At 31.4% G+C, this 23,105-nt stretch overlaps 3 protein-coding genes across 4 annotated transcripts in view; 2 read left to right on the plus strand and 1 right to left on the minus strand.

Moving 5' to 3' along the window:
- The window catches only part of LOC113393051 (suppressor of lurcher protein 1-like), a 308,266-nt gene that overhangs the window by 29,342 nt on the left and 255,819 nt on the right, over positions 1 to 23,105 (plus strand). The window lies entirely within an intron of this gene.
- Positions 12,798 to 14,241, plus strand: LOC135193540 (putative nuclease HARBI1). The gene is made up of 3 exons (XM_064216461.1): positions 12,798 to 13,070; positions 13,180 to 13,461; positions 13,620 to 14,241. The coding sequence occupies exons 1-3, from the start codon at positions 12,801 to 12,803 to the stop codon at positions 14,124 to 14,126; spliced, it is 1,059 nt and encodes a 352-aa protein (XP_064072531.1). The 5' UTR covers positions 12,798 to 12,800; the 3' UTR covers positions 14,127 to 14,241.
- On the minus strand, positions 14,322 to 15,773 carry LOC135193523 (uncharacterized). Of its 2 annotated transcripts, XM_064216339.1 has the most exons (6): positions 15,585 to 15,773; positions 15,391 to 15,500; positions 15,067 to 15,301; positions 14,867 to 14,981; positions 14,670 to 14,745; positions 14,322 to 14,514 (listed from the first exon to the last, which is right to left on the minus strand). In XM_064216339.1, exons 1-6 carry the CDS (start codon positions 15,633 to 15,635, stop codon positions 14,337 to 14,339), a joined length of 765 nt encoding a protein of 254 aa, XP_064072409.1. In that variant the 5' UTR covers positions 15,636 to 15,773; the 3' UTR covers positions 14,322 to 14,336. The 2 variants fall into 2 exon arrangements, with proteins under 2 accessions (XP_064072409.1, XP_064072410.1); XM_064216340.1 differs by lacking the exons at positions 14,322 to 14,514; positions 14,867 to 14,981.

Consider the following 23,105-nt stretch of genomic DNA (forward strand, 5'->3'; position numbering starts at 1 on the left):
TAAATATGCTATTCCCAAGATCCTTGATAAAGCGTACACTGAATCTATTTTAGCCCAACTCTATTTTATTTGTTTTTGATTATTTCTTCTGTTTTCAGGTAAGAACATAAATATTTTATGAGCGCCGTATGTTGGTAAGTGGTTTTAAAAGTTTAAGAATGAATAAAATCATATAATTTATATTGTTAATTAATGTGTTAATTATCCAACAACAATTTTTGTAATATAATTTTATATACTTGTTTTGTTTATCGAGATATCAAAATTCATATTACCGTCAAGCAACTTAAATTTTACTTAACTAAATAATACCTAATTTTTTTGGTTTGATAATATAAAAAACATACTCTTAATCATTAGTGAGTCATTATCAAAACGCATTGAATAAGTGAAACTCATATGAAGACCTCCGTCGTCGACATATGTAGTGTGTACACCGGTTTTCATGGGAACGCCACTCCGAGGTCCCGGGTTCATTAATTTTCTATGTTGTCTTGGGTCTGGATGTTTGTGGTACCGTCGTTACTTCTGATTTTTAATAACACAAGTGCTATAGCTACTTACACTGAGATCATAGTAATGTATGTGATGTGATTTATATTTTGTATTTGTTTATCTTTATGCCTTCTTCGATATACTATAGTTTTGTATTATTTATAGGTTATGGTTGAATGAAGTAAATCCATCCACAATATCCTTTATCTTGGCGTATAGCTGCCTATCTCCCTCTTCATATTGCCTAAATCTCTACACGTTTCGATGTGAATCGATTGAGATATCGTAATTTCACATTGTTTCTTCATACTAAATATTTACGATATCCAAGACTTAATTTAGCCGAACTGCGACTAGATTGAGATAACTTATCAAATTGTTTAATGAACAATGCGAATAGTTTGCTAAATTACGCGTTTCAAAATATTTAGAGTTAATATTGGTATCCTAAAGATAACGATCATTATTATAAATTATGGTAACTGTATCACGATTATCTATTTACCGTGATACTGTAAAAACGATTACCGCAATGACAGGTGATTATAATACCTACACTTAGTTTATTAATGCTACGATTAATTGCTGTTTAATATAACATTAAATAATTGGATGTAGAGAAAAATATTCTCAGTGTGGATGGAAACGAATTGTATGCTTAGAAATCTTAATATTTTTTTAATGTGTTTGTCTTAATTTAGATTTTTTTTATAATTTGAAAGTTGTTTCTATTAAAGGGGTTTTTGGGTAACGGACGACGTCATAATCATTCAAAACCAATTACTGATAAGTTTTAAATATACACTATTTCAAAATTTTTAATTTAAAAATCGAATTAGGTAATGAAAAAATAAGCGTAGAACTATTAAATTAGTATTAGGAATGAGGATGACATAGCCCAAAGGATTGAACCCGGCACGATCATATTCCTGGTCATACCGTTAAGCTATTTAGGCTAAATATTTTATCTATATTAATATTATAAATGCAAAAGTAACTCTGTCTATTGTTCTTTCAAGGTCAAATTACTTAAATGAATTCAATGAAATTTCGTATAAATCAAGATTTAACTCCAAGCAAAGATATAGGATAATTTTTTTGCCTTACACTCTCCGACTAACGGACGACGACTTTTTAATATATAAAATATAAATAATCAGAAACGTATAAACACACGATCAGAATTCAACACTTGTCTTTGGTACATAATCTATCGTTTAACAGTCAATTCGTGTGTGTGTCTCATTAGTAGTCGCACCACGACCGCCCCGGATAACGTCTATGACACTTGCTCTCTTGTCTTTATTGACATTTTTATAACATTATTTTTGCTCTTTTTTTCTGCATTTGCAGACGTTTTTCGTCGACACTCGCTTTTTTATTTACTCGTATGTATATTTCTTGAAATTTGTAATACAAGGAGCTACATCGTCTGCCATTTTAAGGTCAACGGCTTGAGGCTAATACACTTTTAATAGTTAAATTTTTTTAACTTGAATCTTAGTAGCATCTACGTTAAATTTATTTTATTCTTCATGATTTTTAAAGTATAATATTTTTTAAACGAATTTCTGTTATTCGTTCTATGCGTTCTTTAACTATACATGTTTTTAAAAGGTGATTAGTCAATCAACGCTTTGTCTTCTTTCGAAAGAGATAAAACATACATGTTAATAAAATTTACACCATTTAGAAATTATTTTATTCGATAATTCGTTAAACAATGATTATTATAACCTGCATTGATACACTAAAGTATTATAACACCTCCTATACACAACCATAAAAGATCTTTAACAAGAACAACTTATATAAATAATCAAATATATTCTATGGAGAGGCAAAAGGTTCTTAGTTCCCATTAATATGTTATGGGTGCACGAGTAATCGGTCTCATTACTGCGGGCCGGCATAACTTCACTTCCTTTATAGCCCGTCCGTCTAGCGCCCTGAGGCATAAAGGATGAGTATTGATCAGGCTAGTGCGTATCATATAAAATATACGACTTGCTATAAATCTTTGTCGTATATTTGTCGCGTGTAGCTGTTAAGTCACTACTCGCTAAAACGTAGCAAACCCGTTTCGTAAGTTGCTCTATGCAATAATTCGCAATTAGCTTCGTTGTTTTTTGTAACGGATTTCAATCGAAAATGCGTTGATGATTGTTTTTAAATTTATTATTTTGAATTTATCGCATCTATTATTTAATAACCGATTTAATGCAATAATATTTATTTTTTACATTAGCAGTCTGTAAATTACACACTGCTGGGCTAAGGCCTCCTCTCCCTTCGAGGAGAAGGTTTGGAGCATATTCCACCACGTTGCTCCAATGCGGTTTGGTGGAATACACATGTGGCAGAATGTCGTTGAAATTAGTCACATGCAGGTTTCCTCACGATGTTTTACTTCACCGCCGAGCACGAGATGAATTATAAACACAAATTAAGCACATGAAAATTCAGTGGTGCCTGCCTGGGTTTGAACCCGAAATCATCGGTTAAAATGCACGCGTTCTAACCACTGGGCCATCTCGGATAATGTCTATACTAATATTATAAATGCGAAAGTAATTCTGTTTGTTACCTCTTCACGCATTAACATTGTCCGTTGGGTATGAACATAGGTAACGCTTTTTAATTCAGGCCCCGAGGGGGTAAAGTTGGGGGTGATGGTTTATGTGCTATAGGTAAAAAAATACGATTAAAGCCGACATACATGGTTAGGTAGTTTTTAATAAATAAAATAAAACACCATTTTACACATTTTGACAATCAATAGCTGAGTGTAGTGCTTATATTGAATAGCTATTTTCATTTTGATTTTTTTATTTAAGTATTTACTTATCAGTTTTGTATAGTACAATGTTAAACTTTCAGTACATTTTTAAAAGGAACGTTTACTCTAGCATTCAAATGTTTACGTTAAATCTGTGCACTGTTTTAATAGGTTAACAAAAATAAGCAGGGTCACCCATACAATACGATATCGAAGCGTTACGGTATATGAAGTTTTTGCCGGGTCACCGCCCGTGAACTCCATTTCCCCTGTTTAGCGGATTACTCGTATGGTATGTCGGTTTATTTAGGGCGTGACAATATGTGTTTTATTATAATATCAACGAATTCTTTACAATATATGTATTTAGTTCATTAGATCTCTTTAATCTCTAGAGACGTGACGTTCGTGCCTCTAGTGTATCTATCTATTATTTGGTATTACGATGTGTCGGCATGATTTTGTTTCCAGGCAACACCACAACACCAATATGAACATCATGAAATCTCTGATGCGAAAGTTTGGATGTTTGATTAACGATTTTTAATGAAATTGGGCACATATTTTTATTATAGTCTGGCATAGCACTTAGGTTACTCTTTAACCTTGAAAAATGCAACTAACACCCCATTTTCTCCGACCACACGTGGGCGAGGGGGCGAATGGAAACTAGTGCAATATAATTAAAATGTATAATAATGATGACAAAGCCAAACTGAAAGTAATTAAAATACCTTACTGCGCAGCAGACATGACAATGTTGATTCTCACTAGTAATTTGATGGGATGGTAAGCCAACACGATTTGAGTGGACCACCGGCTTAATGTGCTTTGCGAGGTTCTGCGATCGAGTATCAACACTGATGAACTCTTATCAATACTTACTCACACTCTTCGGTGGTTGTTATAAATGTCTTATAGAGATAAGCTTTCTTTTGTAACTTTTTACCTGTTAAATATTCTAGTGAACATAAAAAATATATACTTCAAACACTTCGAAACTCTGAGCTGTTACTGAGAATGTCTTGATAAAATGTAGACTCAATCGGAAGTTTGAACTCAGGAACTCGGAATCCGTAGCCCTATCAGCTAGCCACGAGACCAATAAGGCAGATTAAAGACATAAACCTGTACCGCAAGTAGCACATGGCCGTATAGGCTTATATAACATTATTACATTATTTTACCATTTAAATTTATAAAGATCCGTATCTCACTTATTTTGGGGTCGGCGTAGTGGGTACTTTAACTATATGAAAAAGCATATTGTAGACTTTTACAGCCGCGAGCCTACCGATAGATAGATACTTCAGAATGTTCTAGACTAAATATTATAAAATTAACTTTAGCATTTTGTATATATCCCGGCTAAATGATTAATAGATGTACAATGTTTTAAATCTTTACTAACTCTCAAATAAATAATCCCTTTCTCTTTCAACGCTTTTCGATGACAGCATCCGGTTTTTAATTTGAATTATATCAAATGAACATCAATTATAATGATTGTTTTGTCTGTGTAAATATACGAATTACGTGATTGCATCTGATCAATGAAAAGTTGTCTGGCCAACAATTTAATACGTCGCTAATTATGCAATACGGAGGTTTAATACAACATATTAATAAAAAATTGTTTTACTTTTATTATTTATCACTTACATTATGCTATCAGCCGAATAGAAAGTGGATTCTAATTCTAAAACGCTTAGAATATAATATAAATAAGAGTTAATCTCGGCCAGCTCTCTCGTAAATAAAATGCCTTATAGCTTATAAAATACGCAATGAGATAGTGTTGTTTCGTTATGAAGCTGTGATGTATATCACTATTTTAATATATTAAACAGAGTTTTGTCATGAAATTTGGCACAGGTATTCCATTGGAATTAAGATGATTTCCTCCCAGAATAAGATCCTCTTAACTGTATTTTACGATATATCGAATTTTGAAAGTCATTTTCTCGAATATATTTGGGATTCTTAGTCCAATGGAATACCTGTCCTTGCTATTGATTTGTTTTTTAATAAATATGATTTCGACAAGTTGACATTTAATGTTTTTCAAAAGATCTTAATTATTCATGCGTACGGTCACTATTAGCTGTGTATTGTGTACAGAATTGTTATATCCGCATGATGTTTTGTTTACGCAACAATATTACTGTAATTTCCACACACGTCCGTCGACAATCATCGAAAGTGACTGTTGATTTGTTCCGCTACTTAATGTTTATGATCTAAAATAACACGGTTTATCTGCGTATATCGAAATTGCTTGTAATACTGTTAAATTTTCGTTGCGTATATTTACTAATGTAACAATTTGGCTGAATTGTAAAATACTTTGTGGTCTAAATTGTATATAAATGACTTTGTTTGCAATCATTTTAATGTTTTTGAAATTGGAATTGCTTTTGCTCGTGATTTTAAATCTATAAAACGTATCGACCGATAAATATTAATAAGGAATTTCAAATATTGATTTTAATGTATACAATAATTAATTTAATGCATAATTATTATTACTATAAATATGTATAAGAAAAGTTTGATGGAAAATATTATGTATTAAATTATTTCGGATCATTTTATTCAAAAACAAAACTATGTCAATCGACTACGAGTCGTCTTTGTGTAAGGTATTCAAATAAAGGTCAAACAACACAGTAAGTACTTGAATGGCAACAAAAGAACTAATCTTTAAAGATGCCGATTGTATCTGAGTCCAATGTACAATACAATACATCCAAATGAAATTGCATGTACTATTTAATAGATACGGAAAGTAAGAGTGTACGACTTGAAAGTAGGCAGTCGTAGCCCGTGGGTCGGATATATTGAAAACAATCTGCAGTGATCGTTTTCTCTGCTGTAGACATCGAATATGATGTTACCGTGTTATGATACCCTGGTACATCTCCCTGGATAAAAGCATCATTTTTAATCTTGAATATGTGATATTATAACGCGCGTGAGTGGGATGAACGAACGATATAAAAAAGTGTTTGTGACTATATGACATATTAATTATAAAACTTAATATTAACTTCTTATAATTCCTCAAAAAACACGCATGTTTAAATTTGTGTATCCATTGCACCTTTATTGTAACTGTTTACAAATAAAGCTTGGCTTACGTCAGCTATAAGTAGGTACGTATATATTCGATAAAATATATAATACAGTTGCAGTTAAGTAAACCTGAAAAATATTTGCACTCATATTTAGTAGGTAAATATTTTTTTTTTATTATAACAAACAAAACAAGTTCCTTGGCGTGCGAATATTGATGGCAAAAAAATATCAAATTAATACGTTTATATACGCCATTGCATGGCGTCAATCGATAATCGAACATTGATTGTATATCAATAATGACGATCATGATGTATGATGATGCCATTTCTAGTATATTATCTGCTGAGATTTGACATCGTGTCGGCCATCTTTGTTTATGTCAAGGGTCACGTGGTTTCACAAGAAGCACTAGCAGATGAGTGGGTTTTGCACGCAAACACGAGATACTTAGATGTACATTTCAGTGTTGTTATAGAATATATAATGAGCTGACATTTCGTTATTCCTAAATTGTAAAGAAACGGGAAGCCGTTTCGCAAAGTCAACACGAATGTCTTATAATAATTGACAGCTAAGAGAGATATTTTCCGCCTATTAGGCGTTTAAGCTAGTTAGTTGGTAGATGGTCTTATTGTACGTACTTGTTAATATTTTGAGATATTATTATCGAGCTCGGCTACATACCCGTGTGAGTATAAAGGTTTTTATCGTGCGATAAAACCTTTAATGGTATCCGTATGGACGCTCAGTCTATTAAGTGTTGATACAGTGTATCGCAACTACGTATTTTTTTCTCATGTTGTTTTAGACATAATTTAATATGCCCGAAAGTAAATGCTCAGTTTACAATATATATATATATACATACTCGCAAAATCCGTAAATACGTCATCGAAAATTTAACGTTTAGGTATTTCATTCTAAAAATGCATACCTATTTAAAATTTAATCGTATCATCATATTATATGATCGTGATTTATTTATCCAATGCAATAAATTTTCTTAAATTGTTCAATATAATAGGAACGTTTCAGTAAAACAAACGTTTTCCCAAGACCTTCATTGGGTTTGCCTTATTTCATAGTTAACTGAAACACAATGGCTGAGATCATGGAAACTATTGATCTTGAATTACAAAAGACAAGTTGAATGTTGAATTAACACTATAATGACGAATAACGATCTAGTTTAGGTTTAAATTTAGTTCTTATTTAATTTTTTTTTTAATTATATTTAATTTTATTTAATGTTGCTAGCTGTCAATTGTTTGTTAAACTTTCAAATATGTTTTATATACCGTTATAACTTTAAGTAGGTATGACTTTTTTGAGAGGTGAATTCTATTGAGTTTTGTTATTTACATAAATTAACACATAACTTTAAAAAAGTTATTTAGGACAGAGAACGTACTTTGTTTTTAGTACATATTATATATTAAGTTAAATATTGGGAGCTAATTGACTTTGGTGAAGTTCCCGACATACTATAGTTTAAGATCTTCGAGTCTACGAAGTATTGACTTTTACTTACTATAGTCACTTAGATGATATAAATTTAAATTTTCGTAAATAATTTAAAGTAGTGCTCTGATATAAATTACGAATTGCGGAAACCATTCGTTGAAATGATTAGTATTCCTTGTAAGTTGTCAATATAAACAAATTGCTACTTAAGTGAAATATCTTTGTAATAAATTTAACATTGCTTTTGCAAAAGCAAACATTATCGAAAGTAAAAAGTGGATCAGAGAAATGTTGTAAACATTACCTTATATTAATTACACTGATAAAATATATTTTGTCTCTTTCTTTTAATACGATTTATAATACATAAATAAATTAGGTTAAAAAAACTTATTTCTATGCTATCTACGTTTCTCTAAGAGTCCCTCTGTAATGGTATAAGAGTAAATAGGCTAAAATATGCCAGACTGTTTGAAGATATCGAAAAAAATCACGCTCTACTTTATTGCGATAAAACGCTTTAATTTAGAAAGACTTTCTATCTGTGGGAAGCCGGGACGTGTAAATTTTGAATAAATTCCGTGTTTTAATGAATGACGTACTGAATGATCTTTTATCATGCTTTATGACGTAATAATCTGTAGAATAATAAAATCTTACAAGATACTAGCTGAGTACCTACCGATGTTTTGTTCACTTACATTTGTTTTATGTAAAGGATACATGCTTGTATCAGACACAGGAACACGCCACGCCGCCTATCCTTATTCTCGCCTTGCGTATTTAGTACCATCACCTTTACTTAGCTATATTGGCCGACTTTTATGGTTACTGCTTAGGTTCTTTCAGATCGTAACACGTTATAGTCTATACCTTCTCTAAACGGGATATAACGTAGTGATAATTATTTAAATTAGACACAGGTAGTTTCTTATATTGGCATAATATTATAATAATTTAATCTAAATACATATATAATGTGAAAGTTCTAACGCTATTTGCAAGACTAGTGTCGCGTGATTTACTAAACGACACTCCGCCCTAAGCGACAGTTTCTCTGAAGATCTCCGAGATTAGGCCAACTCTTGCATTAAAAGCCATTTACTTTGCCTAATCGTAGTTACTTACCTAATAAGTATAACATGGGAACTTTGAAACCATTGTTTATTGGCGTTAAACGAGATTTCGTTTGGCGTTTGTTAATATTCAAATAGAACAGGTGGTTTGTGATCGTCTGATGTTAGGTAACTATTTAAATATTTTTTTCTCATGACATAAATAATATATTGTTTTAATGAATATGTGTGCGTGTTAAATGAGAATACAGAATACAAAAAAACAAATATGTATGTATATGTAGTGATTGACGTACAGATAAGATAATCACTTCCCATAATAATAAATACACTTATTAAAATAATAATAAGTAGTAATTAATAGACTATTATGTAGTACTCTACCAGACAGGTGTGCAAAGTTTGAGTTCAATTCGCTCGGTGGAACTAGTTTCAAAATTCAGTTGCAAAATTTGACCCACACACACTGACAGGTGAAGTTAATTAAAAGATTTACATTTGGCAGTAGAATAACTACTTAGTGAGAGTAGATATATGTCCAATTAAGTCTGTAAAATGGCCTAGATATTTCAGTATTTTACTACAATAAAACTTAAGCAAATTGACAATAATGAAACATTTTTTTATACAATGTATTTGCTGCTTACCACCAAGTAAAACTAAGATATAATATGTCAACGTCATTGTAAAGAATTTCGGTATAAAATTAATCACATTATAACGAAATAACGAAAAATATAAATATAATGAATTGTAGATTTTAAACCGATCGCCTTATTAAGCTTAGTTAAAAGAATTTGAATTTTAACGAAGCTGATTATCATAATGAGGCTGTTATAATGAGATTTTGATTACAATTAGCATATTAATGTACGATCGTTATATTTTATTCATGTTACAAATAATTAAAAAAAATCAAACATCTCGCCTAATGAGCGATAATGTTTGATTTTTTAGCGCTGTTTGTTATCTATTTCGAACTGTAAATAAACAAATCTCAAGATTTTGTCGATAACCGAACACCTTTACTATATAAGTTAAACTATTCATACATTTAAATCTTATGTTAAAAACGTTAATACATAAGGCTTATTCCATAATATGTTAATATATTATATATATAGAGTATAAAATAGCGTTGAGTTCCGTGCAAGACATAATTGTATATATACTTAGTTGACTATTGATTTAATTGTATATAGTTGATTATTTATTCTACTTAAGAATAAGAGTAATATTAACTGTCATTCTTATTTAAGAAACTCATTTATCCCTTGATTATTTTAGGAAGCATCTATTTTCCTGACCAGTGATTTCTTTTCCATTAAATTTAATCCCCGAAGTCGATTCATAAGCGTTTGTCAAAGCCTCTTGGAATAAACCATATTTTGTTCTTAAACACTATATAACTGGCGTACAGATTATTTAAAGAATTTATTTAGTATGGCAATTATGGTACTTGCTATTAAAAATCCAATTAAAAAAAAAAATACCATTAACACACGTGATATATAAAAAAATAGTACATAAACTTTATGTATATAATACATATTTTGATATTAATAGTACATAATAATCTGTACCAACGAAAAGTCATTTTTAAATAACGTAAATCAAAGAACTGTACGTGTTACATTCGACTAGGCGATATTATGTATCAAATGCATGTTTATAACGGGTTTTTGTCTTGAAAGACGTATTCGATACGTCGGTTTTTGCAAGCACATAGTTAAATTGGACATGATGATATAGGAGACAGATTGACATCGAACAGGCGTAACATTGGCGGCCCACGAAAGCCACATTACCTTTGTGATACTTGATGACGATGCAATTTTTTACACATCCGCTACACCTCGTCTTGTGGTTTGTGATGTATGATAATATTACTTGGAAATATTTGGAATATATCGTTCTAATGACAAAGTTAATATGATTTTTTATAATAAGACGAATATAGATTAAGTGAGTTTTTTTTTAAAACTAAATAAGCATGAGAGTTATTGAAAATTCCTAATTATATTTATTGCACATTTATAACATCATAGTTATTGTTAAATATTGTAAGACTAGAGTTTATTGTGGTTAATCTTTCAAATTCAGGGGACGTATCATTGATAAAGAAAATAATATCAAATCAATTATTAATAGGAGTACATTAAATATAATAGTTTTCTACTTCACTGCGCGGCCTAAAGTGGGATGAAGCTTGTATTATTATAATAAAATATAGACATCTCTTTGATAAAGACGAACAACAAAATGATCACTCAATACACTGTAACAATAAAAAAAAGGATCAAACCGAACTGCACCTTGTATGTTTTTATGTTCTATCTTCGTTTGGATATAACTGCCATAGAATTAATCGATTTTGAAAGAAATTTTATTCACAATAAAAGCAGTTAACCGAAATAGCCTCAAAAGGATGTAGTTTATTGTATTCAAGTTTATTGTAATTGTTGAGACGTGGAATATGCTAAGTTATGCTGTTATGAACACGTCAATGCATTGTTGTATATTTGAACAGTTTGTCACACTCGATTTTCCAAGGTTTTGATCGTGATTCGATTTCTCGTACTGTGATCGTGATACACGATTATATTCCAATTATCATGACATTCCGACCGAGGAAACAAACGTCAAACACCCATTACGGGAATTGATTTCGTCTCACGTTAAGTACCTTGTATGTGGAGATTGTCGAAGGAAATTTTAAGAAAATTAAGTTGTACTAAGTTTTTATTTTTTGCGATGCTAATATTTGTTATGTATTAATGTAATTGCAGTACTTTGAACGTTTCATACTTGTTTTGTTTACTGTGCGGTCTACTTCACCGTATTATTTTATTAAAAAAAAAAAACGATTTCTTTTGGTTATATTTTTTCTTTTTAATTGTGTTTAGTGAGAATGGCCCAGTGGTTAGAACGCGTGCGCGTGCGATGATTTCGGGCTTAAACCCAGGCAGGCACCACTGAATTTACATGTGCTTAATTTGTTTATAATTCATCTCGTGCTCGGCGGTGAAGGAAAACATCGTGAGGAAACCTGCATGTGTCTAATTTCAACGAAATTCTGCCACATGTGTATTCCACCAACCCGCATTGGAGCAGCGTGGTGGAATATGCTCCATACCTTCTCCTCAACGGGAGAGGAGGCCTTAGCCCAGCAGTGGGAAATTTACAGGCTGATTATAGTGAGAAGAAAGTGTAATATCCGAGTATAAAGAGAGTTACATTTAATAAAAGTAAACAATTTAATCATATATCTTGTTTGCTATTTTATTTTGGAAATTGACAAAAAAAAAATAGATTCAAAATTTTCAGCTCAAAAATATTTCTGATTTATGTATGTATGTATGAAAAATATTTATGATAATTGATTTTTGTACTAAGGTTATCCAGCGCTCTCGTAAGTGTCGAATAAAATTACTTATATATAATATGCCCAATATACGGTTTCATAAAAAACACAGCTGATACCGGTAATTATGAATAATCCATTAATAAGCGATTAATACTTATCTGATGTTTTTTATCAAGACAGATTTCACCACCGACATGAATATTATGCACTTGGAATATGATTAGAAATTTACGTCAATACAAGAAAAAAAAAATTGGAAACCGTATTTAAAACTTTACCAGTCTCATTACAAAAAGCGGTTTAACTAAAAACCATGGTTTAAACTAGGGTCTAAGCAAAAACGTTATTATAAAAACGGGTTTAGCGATAAACCATAGATTATACTGTGGACTAACTTTAAACCTCTGTGACTCAGGTTTTACGATGGTTTAAAGCGTATCTGTCAAAGTTTCTGTTATAAGTTTAAAAGTTACAATCAGTTGATAATTTTATTTTCTTTTTTGTTGTGTTGTACTGTTATAACGTAAAAAAAATGGACATGGACATGGTTGATTTAGTCGATATCGAGGACATGGAAGTCATCGAGTTGTTACAAACACCACGCGTAAATAACAGAAATCGTCTGCGACGAAATCCTTTCGTTGAGCTATCCGATGAAGATTTCAAGCAAAAGTATAGGTTTAACAAACGTTACGCAATGAAAATAATTAATTTAATAAGGGAAGATTTAACCAGAGATCCTAGAGGATGCTCAGTGTCTCCCGAAATACAAGTCGTTTGCGCATTACGAAGCTGGGCTCGACATGAAGTAAGTAGATTAAAATCTTAAATTGAATGTATCACATTAGTATCAGTATCAGTGTGTACTAAATTATGCCTAAGTTTCATACTAATATACGCTATTGTTTTTTTTATAGATCCAGGATGACACGGCCGATTTACATGGACTCTCACAACCTTTTATAAGTCAAACGTGTAAAAAAGTTGCAGACGCCATTGCTCAAATATCACATAGATTTATAAAAATGCCTGCTACATTAACAGAACAAGAGGAAGCAATGCAAAAATTTCGTAGAATAGCTAACTTCCCTACAGTAATTGGTGCAATTGACTGTACTCATGTTCGAATTAAAAAGTTAAATGTAGATGGTGGTCATCTATATATTAACCGCAAAGGATTTCCATCCCTCAATATCCAGGTATTGATATTACTATACATCAATACAATATTAAAATTGTGATCATTTATTCAGGCAGGCAGTTATTAACTTATATGATTTTTCTTTGAATGTATTTATGAAATATATTGATGCTTATTGATAGTAACAGACACTACAATGTTTAACTATTGTTTCAGGTCGCCTGTGATGCAGAATGTAAAATCATGGACATTGTTACCAGGTGGCGTGGGAGTGTTCATGACTCTAGAATATTTAGAGAAAGTCGTTTGAAGCAGCGATTTGAGGCTGGTGCATTCTCAGGCATATTGTTAGGAGACAGTGGCTATGCTTGTACACCATATTTGTTTACTCCTGTACTGAACCCTACAACACCTCAAGAGGAACGATACAACACTGCTCACATTAGAACAAGAAATGTAGTAGAAAGATGTTTTGGTCTATGGAAGCAGAGATTCCGGTGCTTATTAAGAGGGCAATATTGCAATATAGAAACTGCCAGAAAAACTATTGTGGCATGTGCTGTACTGCATAATATTGCTCTTGATATGAAGGAAGATGTGTTCAATACTGAGCCGAACAGCCATCAATTTAACTTACAAACTTCTGAACCGTTAGTTCAACCAATTGAAAATAATGTACGTGGAAATATAAGGAGACGGCAATTCATAGAAAGACATTTTTAATTTAAATTATTTATTTATATATATCTTTAATTATTAAAAATTTCCTCATTTTGTTATAAAATTCTCTTTTTTAATTTATTTTTATATAAATAGCACTTTTAACTGCTCAGCAGAACCTGAAAATCAAAATTACCTTTAATCATAAATATAATGACAAAATGATATATTATAAATGATTTTTTTTGTTTAAAATTCACTTACAATTAATAATTACTGATAATTAATGGACTTCTTATTATTTTCTAGTAACTCAATTTGAAGTTCTAATTTTTTAATTTTTAATTTATATGTTTCAATTTTATATTGATGCTCCAATTCTAACATCTCCAACTGCCTCTCTTTAAATGCACTGTTGGTTCGCAATATTTCTTCTGCCATTTTATTTTTTCTGTAAATTTTTTAACATTTTTACTACTTAGTTACATAAATATCAAGGTAAATAGTTTAAATACAAACATATTGTTAACAAATGTTTATTTAAATAAAGAAATAAAACAAAATTCTATAAAGCAAGTAATATGAATATATTCTTATGTTACTTACTTGTTTTTTGGATCACTATTTGTACATAAAACTCTTTTTTTTGTAGTAGTTTCCACATTTACATTATTTGAAGTACCTAAAAGAATTATAATTATTTATAGTTAATAAAATGAAAATTAAATCCTTTAAATTCATCTCATGTATATGTAAGTATTACAATGGTACAAATAGTACAAAATTATATATTTTATATTTACCCTGGCCCTTTTCAGCTTGTACCTCATTATTTTCTTTAAGATCTAATGGTGGTACAGCTGTACTTGGCCCCGCTTCTATTTCAATGTTTTTGTGGCCCAAAACATTCAACTCAGCCTACAAGTAATGATGATTAAATATAAATTTTATTAATAAATAGTGTTTTATTTTTTTAATATAAAAAATACATTATTATTATTACCACAGGTCTCATAGCATCACTATCAAAATTATTATATTCGACAATAAAATCGCCTGGAACAATATTTATTGTGGCTAGATCTTCCTGTGAAGGCGACTTGGGCTTATTCCCACCCCCCGTCTTTCCTAAATCTTGCCAATGAGTGGACAAGTTGGCTTTAGCTGTGAGCTTCATCCTCTTCCACGCTAACTTGACATCACCGTCTGACCTACACTTTCCCGTCAATTCATTTAATCTGAAAATATTTAATCAATGTTGATCATTTTTGTTGAGAAAGTAACGCATAATAAGGATAGGTACGGTAGGTTTTAAAAATGTAAACACCTCTTTGTTATATCTTTCCACTCTTGAGTTTTTTTATTGTTGGAGGAAGCTTTTGTACACCGATTTTCTATAATGTGGTGTGACTGCCCAATCATCTCACGTAGTATATCCTATAAATTTTATATTAGAATTAGGTACATAATTTATTTAAAGACTGATTTCAAGTTTGAAGTAATTTATGTTTAAGTACTTACTTTTTCTTCAGTACTCCAATTCTCAGAACGTTTCCTTTTTTCCTGACTCATCACGAAATGACTTTAAAATAGTGTACGAGTGCAAGACGAAATTAGCAAAATTCAACCCTTGTTGCTCCGGTTTCAAATTACGCGCGAAACTTCTTACGAACGAAACTTGCGTTTCGTTACACGTATATTATAAGTTAAGATACATTAAATAATGTGCTAAAACATAAAACTACAAGCGACGTAATAAATTATATATACATCTATACAAAATAACAGTTTCAATTACTTTCATCACTTGTAAACGTAATTTAATCATTAGCAAAACATTGAATCGTTTTATTTTCTAAGCATACGGAACGTTATTATAGAATGATATCAAAATGAACGAACGATATATGAATTAATCTGTGGTGGATATTTAAAGAATGGTTCAAATGGCAGTACTAAGAAATCTATGGTTTTACTAAGTTTTGTAATACGAATGAATTTAGACCATGGTTTTTCAGATAAACCTGGACTAGATAGTCCAGGTTTAAACCAAGGTTTATTTAGTTTTTTGTAATAAGACGGTACGTGTATATTTTGCTTTCGTAATTCAGAGAGTAAGTTTGTTTGCGATGATTTCTCAATGATTCTAATCGTTGAATTATTCCATTACACTAAATCACTTATAACTAATATTATATCAAAGCAAATCAAATCAATTTTATTCAAGTAAACTTCACAACGAAGCGTGTTTGAATCGTCCATATTAAAATACTACCACCGTTTCGGAAAGCAGCCTCCAGCGAGAAGAAACGGCAAGAAACGCGCATAGTTGCTCTTTTCAAATAAACAGATTTGCAATGCTGTTTTTTTACAATAATTAGTGTCCTGTGATGGAACTAATTTAACTAATTCACGACTAATACGCTGATTTTACGACTCTTAGAGCATTACTTGCAGTCACATGTCTTCGTACTCGCTACATAGCACCCTTTTGTCTTCAATGGCAATCCACCGCAGTGTAAATTATACGTAAAAGACAGGATGCCCCAAAAGAAAAAAAGCTTTTATGTGAAGCAAGATAGTAATGAGAAAGACTCAAAAGACAGAGGTGTGAGAAACATTGTAGGATTAGTTATTACTATTGTATAGCTTGTGTTTTTCTCTGCCTTTTCACAGTTACGTAGACTGAAGATCCTTACTCTTTTGTTTTGTGCTTTCGTTGTGTTGAGTGATTACACGGAAATTGCTCTTTTCTCGTCTTAAGTCATATATATGTGTGTGTGAGTGTGGGCTGTTTCAACGCCTCAAGTCTTAAATGTTTTTTCGAATTATTTGCTATTAAAGGCGAGATAAAGAAAAACTATTTTCGGTAATGTTTTTCGGCGTAGTTTTATAAATCATAAACAAAATCGTAAGATATCGGTGGAGTGAAAATATATTATTTTTTACAAGTAAATCTATACATATAAAAGCGAAATACCCCTCACTGATTAATCACGAAATCTCAGAAACTTGAAATTTGTCTGGTGGGTTCTTTATAGGGTGTAGACATCCGCTAAGAACGGATTTTACGAAACTCCACCCTTAAAACGGTGGTTGGATGTTTGAAATTTCGCGCGGGTAAAGCCGCAGGTTTAGTTAGTCATTGTAAACATACCAAGTAGGTACGAATATTTCAACCTAAGATAATGGGTATTTTACACTGTCGTAAAACTGTATCGCCAATCGGTACAAGTTCGTTTCCCTCAGCTATATTAACCGAGTTTTGAAAACCGCCAACTCGTGACATGAGCGGTTGCGCAGCCTTACCATATAATGACTTCAACACATGACATAGTAATCAAATCTGAAATGTTGTAGTAATTTCAAGGATGATTTCTTTACTTATTTGGACAAATATGTGCAGTTGAAATTTGTTATTATTTTTTTTTATGTATGAATTCAATTTCAGGAACAAAACTCAATAGATCTAGACTGCGGCTTTTTTTACTCGGTTTTTTGTTTCCATGTTAACTCATTTTTGAATTTATTTATGTTAATAAACCAATGAATAAATGATGACTGTCAACCCGCTGACTGTCATATATCGCTATTTTATATTCATTGTTTTCTGTTACATAAAACTGCTGTTATGTATTATGTATATCGACACATGAGCGACCTACAAATGGTCTATACATTTTTTTTATTGAATCATAAAAGTTACTCATGAAACAGAGAATCGTTAGCTTCTCTTTTTACTGATAAAATAATGTAAGAGTCATAAACAGATTCCAAATCAATGTATCTAATATTCCTTATTATTTTTATATGTAACTTCATACTTTTTGTTAAAATAACTGCTATAAACTGACGTAAGAAATATGTAACGTATTAGTCACGCTAACTTATACAATGCTTGTTATTAAACTCACTTTCAAGATCACGAATCTTGCTTTTAATGTACTATTACGGTTGCTTGAAACTTATTAAGATATTAAAAAGTGTATTTTTTATATTATACAGCTACTTTAGTTATGTAGGTAATACTTGTCCGGCTCAAGTGTTTATTAGACACAATCAATATACCAGGTTATATCAGGTTTTATTAATGCTAATATGTATATGTAGTTAAAAAAAAATCATTTGTTTATATACTCTATCTCAGGATCTCCTCTAGTTTAAAAAAAAAAAAACTTTTTTTTGGTAACTACAATACATCCATTATAAGTTAGTCATGTCCTAACTTCAACGGACAATGCTATCTTCGACTACGTAACACAGTTAAATATCAATAATAATATCGGATATATAACATATAATCATGTCCCAAAAAAATGTGGTATATTTTTCAATCAATATGACGTAATTTAAAAATATTCAAACGTTTTTTTATTGGATTAAACGAGCTACGATAACTAGTTAAGCATATTTTATATATTATGATTGGATAAAATGAATAATTTATTGTGACAGGTCAATCTCACACGGAGCCGCGCTGTCTCTATGTTTACGAAGTAACCTTTCGGATTTATATATTATTAAAATGCAAATAGCTTGGATTTAAACAAAAATGCTTTTTAAATGTTTATCGATAGGGGCGAAATTGAAATGGATTGGCAATAGAGATGCGTCATCGATATGCGCATGAGGTCCCGTTAGACGCTCACCTGCGCCCGCGCTTCTCTAGTTATGCTAATAGCCGAACCCGGCTAACTCTGTAACGAAACAGAGATTTACTTACACTGGATACTCTTTATAATTAAATTATTTTATTTCACTTTTTAAATTTTTTAAAAGCTTAATTGTCATAATATAATAAGTATATGAATTTGAGTCACGCTTATTGGGTTATTCCGTCTAGAAATTCTCACTAATAGTCTAGATTTAAAAAGTTGGTGTTAAATACCCTGAATTCGGAAAATATTTCGGATTTGAACTCCGATCGTCTCGAATCGCTGTTTCATCGAACACGAGAATACGGAAATAGGGAGAAGGTACATCTGAGATTGCATACACACACACACTTGTAAACCATAATATCTCCTTCACAGTTGATTAATCTTTGAAATTGCCTCGACCGAAATACGTTCAGGAGTCATTATGAAACATTGATTATCAATTTAATGATAATTTTCATGCTGAAATTTTGAAAGTACGATTAAATAACATTATCATGTTCATTGCTCTGTTTATTACGTATACATTTAAAATTAATTTGTTTCTCGTTTGACACGTTTTCATTTAATTATACGCGTCAAACTTGTATCACGTGCGTAGGTTGTCGTCTAACATCACAGAAAGAATGGTCAGTTACGAGTGGGTGTTGTTTCACAACTATGAATTATTTTACATCTTCGTTCAGAGACATGTGTGCTTTACTATGAGAACGGGACCGTAGGTGGACGCGAAACTTTAAGGGTAATCGATTCGAGATGCATGTTCGAATACCCGACTCCAGGGTTAAGCGTTTACCGTATTGAAATAAGATGTCTCGACGTTTAAATGCGAACATCGTAACATTCAGAGAATTCACACTTACATTCTAATACTGGAACTTGTTTGTTTTATATTACACATATGTATATAAAAGCTTCGTTTTATGACTGTTTTATTTTACTCATGTTAATTTTATTTATGTGAGACTATGTTGAATTAAACTTTTATGTGTCGGAATTTTCATTTAACTGTTAATTGTGTATTGATTTGAAGACACAAATTTTATTCTCATTATACGGGATACTTGATTTTCTAACGGAAACTGCTTAAGCGCTGTTTATTTTTAGGATAAAAAATATATCAAGAAATTCAGAGTTTCTTATTAACTTCCGATTGAAATTCAATTAAATAAATTTATTTTGGTTGTACATTTTTGTTTGAAGTAGAAATGCTTTATATGTAAATGATAAGTCCTTAAAACTGCATAATAACCGATTCAATATTTATTATTATTATAATAAAGTTATTCCATATAACAAAATATTTAAATATATTTATGTATAACGATCAAAAACATTCTATAACGTCTTGCTCAAGATGACTGATGACTGTTCGTGACTGCAGGAGTGCAAATTACACTGTTGATTGGTCTGTATTTAAGAAGCAAACTACACAAAGAACTATTTCGTAATACTGAGATTAGATCGCTACTGTCTGATGTTAGCAGATACATCTCACAATTGTACTTTGTCATGTCATTGCAACTGCATCTTTTAAATAAAGGCTTAGTATCCATTAAAACAACAGACAGAATAGAAATTAATGAAACTAAGCAGACCGAGGTGAATATTACGATATGCTATTGATTATTTTCAAAATCTTTTGAATTCTGGTAGGTCTGGTATGAAATATGTTTATAGGAGAGGACTATTTCTAGACGACTAATAAAATTTAAAACTACCATTTTAATGGTACGAAGTCAAAACAATTATGAACGAGTAGCAGTCTCCTTTGATCATAAACATTCGCATTGTAAAAGGCACAAGTACCATCTAACAACGGTAAAGCGAAGGATTGAATTGAAGGAGCATTATTCATTCTTTATATCGGCGAAGTCTTATTTCACATGGGTATAAAAGTACTATGGCTCAAAAGCTGTTTACATCATTATAGGATATATTTATTCGTTGTATTGATAGAAACTGAACAGTTATATTCCAGGTGACATTCAGGTGATATACGACTAGAAGAGAAAAAACGAATAACTCAATGATATATAAATCGTGAAGAAAATGTTTGATATTGGTAGAGTTTATTAGTATAGGACCATACCTTAGTACCCCAGGTTGGTGCCCATTGGCGATGTAAAGAATACTTAATATTTCTTATACCGCAAAAGTGTGGCTGTGGTGATCATTAACCACCTGGGCTTATACGCCCGTACACCTACCAACATAAAAAAAGTTACCATGCTGCTCCAATGCGGTTTGCACACCACTAACCACAAGTGGAGGTTTACACCACGATGCTTGCTTCACTACCGAGCATGAGATAAATTAAAAGTACAAATTAAGCATATGATAATTCAGTGATACTTACACCGTTTCGAACCCACAATCTTCGGTTAACTACTGGGCCATCTAGGCACTCGTAAGAATAGTATCGAAACTATATTTTTAATGACTGGCGGAATTGATTACACCTACACTATAACTGTTATTGATCGATGTTGTAAGTTTACAAGTTACGTACAGTTTTGTAATGTCGATTTGATATTGTGTTACAAATAGCACCGTTGTGTTTTTGTGATGTCACTATCGTAAATTCCGGTTTAACAACAGCTCTTTGTTATTTGTTATTGATATTCATGAAACTTTTATTAAATAATATATTTTAACCACGGCTTCGCTCACTTGTATTATTTAAAATAGGTGAATATTAAAGATAATTGAGTCTAGCTCCGAAAGACGGGTTAATAACTAATTTTCATTTGATTTATTCTACTACTAGCTTTGTGAAATTCATAAATATATATGAAATTTTTGATATTTGTTGATTGTGGTTATACACTATCATAATAGGTGGTATATCTGTTGTATTAATGTAATCTATTCGTGTGCCCACACACGAAGAAAATATATTAATCGATGTATCGTTAATCGGTTTCAATAATGTGAAATTAAAAAAAAAAAACAAAAGTTCAATAGTTCAAAACGATTTCGACATAAACACATGTTAGTTTTTTACTTGTCCGTTTACTGATTACAAGTTTTACCGCCAAACAGCAATAACATACATAAAATACATAGTTTTGTTGCGTTCCAGGTTGAAGGTTAGTGGCGCGTTGACAGTCTTAGGTTTGGCTTAATTTCTTACAGCGCCAATGTTTATGAGCGGTGGTAACCACTTACCATCAGATAGCCAATATGTCCGTCCGCCTACCTGTATCATAAAAACAAAGTGTATATCCGTTATGTGTTAAAAGTTTTTACTATATATGTAATAGCTTCAAAGACTCGTTACAAGGAAGTAGTTGTGTGCTTTTTTTTTCTCTATTGTGAAGGCTATACGATGGGCGCGGTTACTTTTTACTGGCTATGACTGTTAGGAATTTAATTTATTGATAGCAACATGAAAATAATATAGTAATAACGACTGTTAGCGTTTTTGCTACAGCTCTGCTATGATAGACTTTAATTGTGATTTAACATCCTATGTCATTACAGTTAACGAGATATAATTGTATTATAACTGTTTATTGAATTCTTGGTTGCCAATACTTGAAGTATTTATGTACAAAGTATTGGTATTTTAATCTTTTGTATCACCAACTGCTGCCATATATTTATAGTTATATTTCTAATTGGATTGGTTTCAAATTGGGTTTGCGAATACTCTCATCTTACTTTTCGGACTAAAAAGAAGAAACTCATCTTCTCCCTTAGAAGAGTTTAGTCCACGATATTTGTTCTTGATTTGAACAACATCGCCGAGTACTAAAAGAATTATAAACACAGATTAAGCATATGGCATACATTCTCTAAGAACAAAAGATGTTTCAACTGCCAGCATGTCTACGTTTAAGATAATAGAATGGAATAATTGGGTGCAAATAACCACAATTAAAATTCACTGCAATTAAAAGTCCCTTACAAATACTTTCGTTTTGACGGAAACGCTCATCGGTTTGGTTCGTTTGGAACTCGTCCATCTTCGTGACTCGCTCGCTAGATGTCGTGTGTAGCCCACCCAACAGGCTTAACAGTATTATTGAATTCCATCCCTTCAACAGTTTTATGCCGTTAGTATACGAGTGCCAATTAATGATCCTTAAATGTAACGAGGTACAGAATGAATGAAACCTGTTACGCGAGTGGTCGACACGCGATGGTTTAACGAAGCACATACTTCTACTAGAACTTTTGTAGTAATATTTTAAAGACGGAAATAAAGTACGGAACGCCATTGGGAAAACAAAGACCAGAAATATAATAATAGCACGGAAGATAAGGTAGTATATTTGTAAGCGAGAATTTAATAGAGATATCAAAATCAAATTATATTTTATAAAAGCAATTTAAATATAAATTTTAGATGAGTTTGTTATTTACCGCTAGTTACCAT

Source organism: Vanessa tameamea, chromosome 12, assembly GCF_037043105.1.
Source record: "Vanessa tameamea isolate UH-Manoa-2023 chromosome 12, ilVanTame1 primary haplotype, whole genome shotgun sequence".
Classification (NCBI taxonomy): Eukaryota; Metazoa; Arthropoda; class Insecta; order Lepidoptera; family Nymphalidae; genus Vanessa; species Vanessa tameamea.

Bases quoted from the DNA above. Each gene is read 5' to 3' on its own strand.
- LOC135193523 (XM_064216339.1), bottom strand. From the start codon at position 15,635: ATGAGTCAGGAAAAAAGGAAACGTTCTGAGAATTGGAGTACTGAAGAA. The intron at 15,501-15,584 runs GTAAGTACTTAA...TAAAATTTATAG, and splicing joins ATTGGAGTACTGAAGAAAAA to GATATACTACGTGAGATGAT. The intron at 14,746-14,866 runs GTAAATATAAAA...TAATTCTTTTAG, and splicing joins ACAAGCTGAAAAGGGCCAGG to GTACTTCAAATAATGTAAAT.
- LOC135193540 (XM_064216461.1), top strand. From the start codon at position 12,801: ATGGACATGGTTGATTTAGTCGATATCGAGGACATGGAAGTCATCGAG. The intron at 13,071-13,179 runs GTAAGTAGATTA...TTTTTTTTATAG, and splicing joins GAAGCTGGGCTCGACATGAA to ATCCAGGATGACACGGCCGA. The intron at 13,462-13,619 runs GTATTGATATTA...CTATTGTTTCAG, and splicing joins TTCCATCCCTCAATATCCAG to GTCGCCTGTGATGCAGAATG.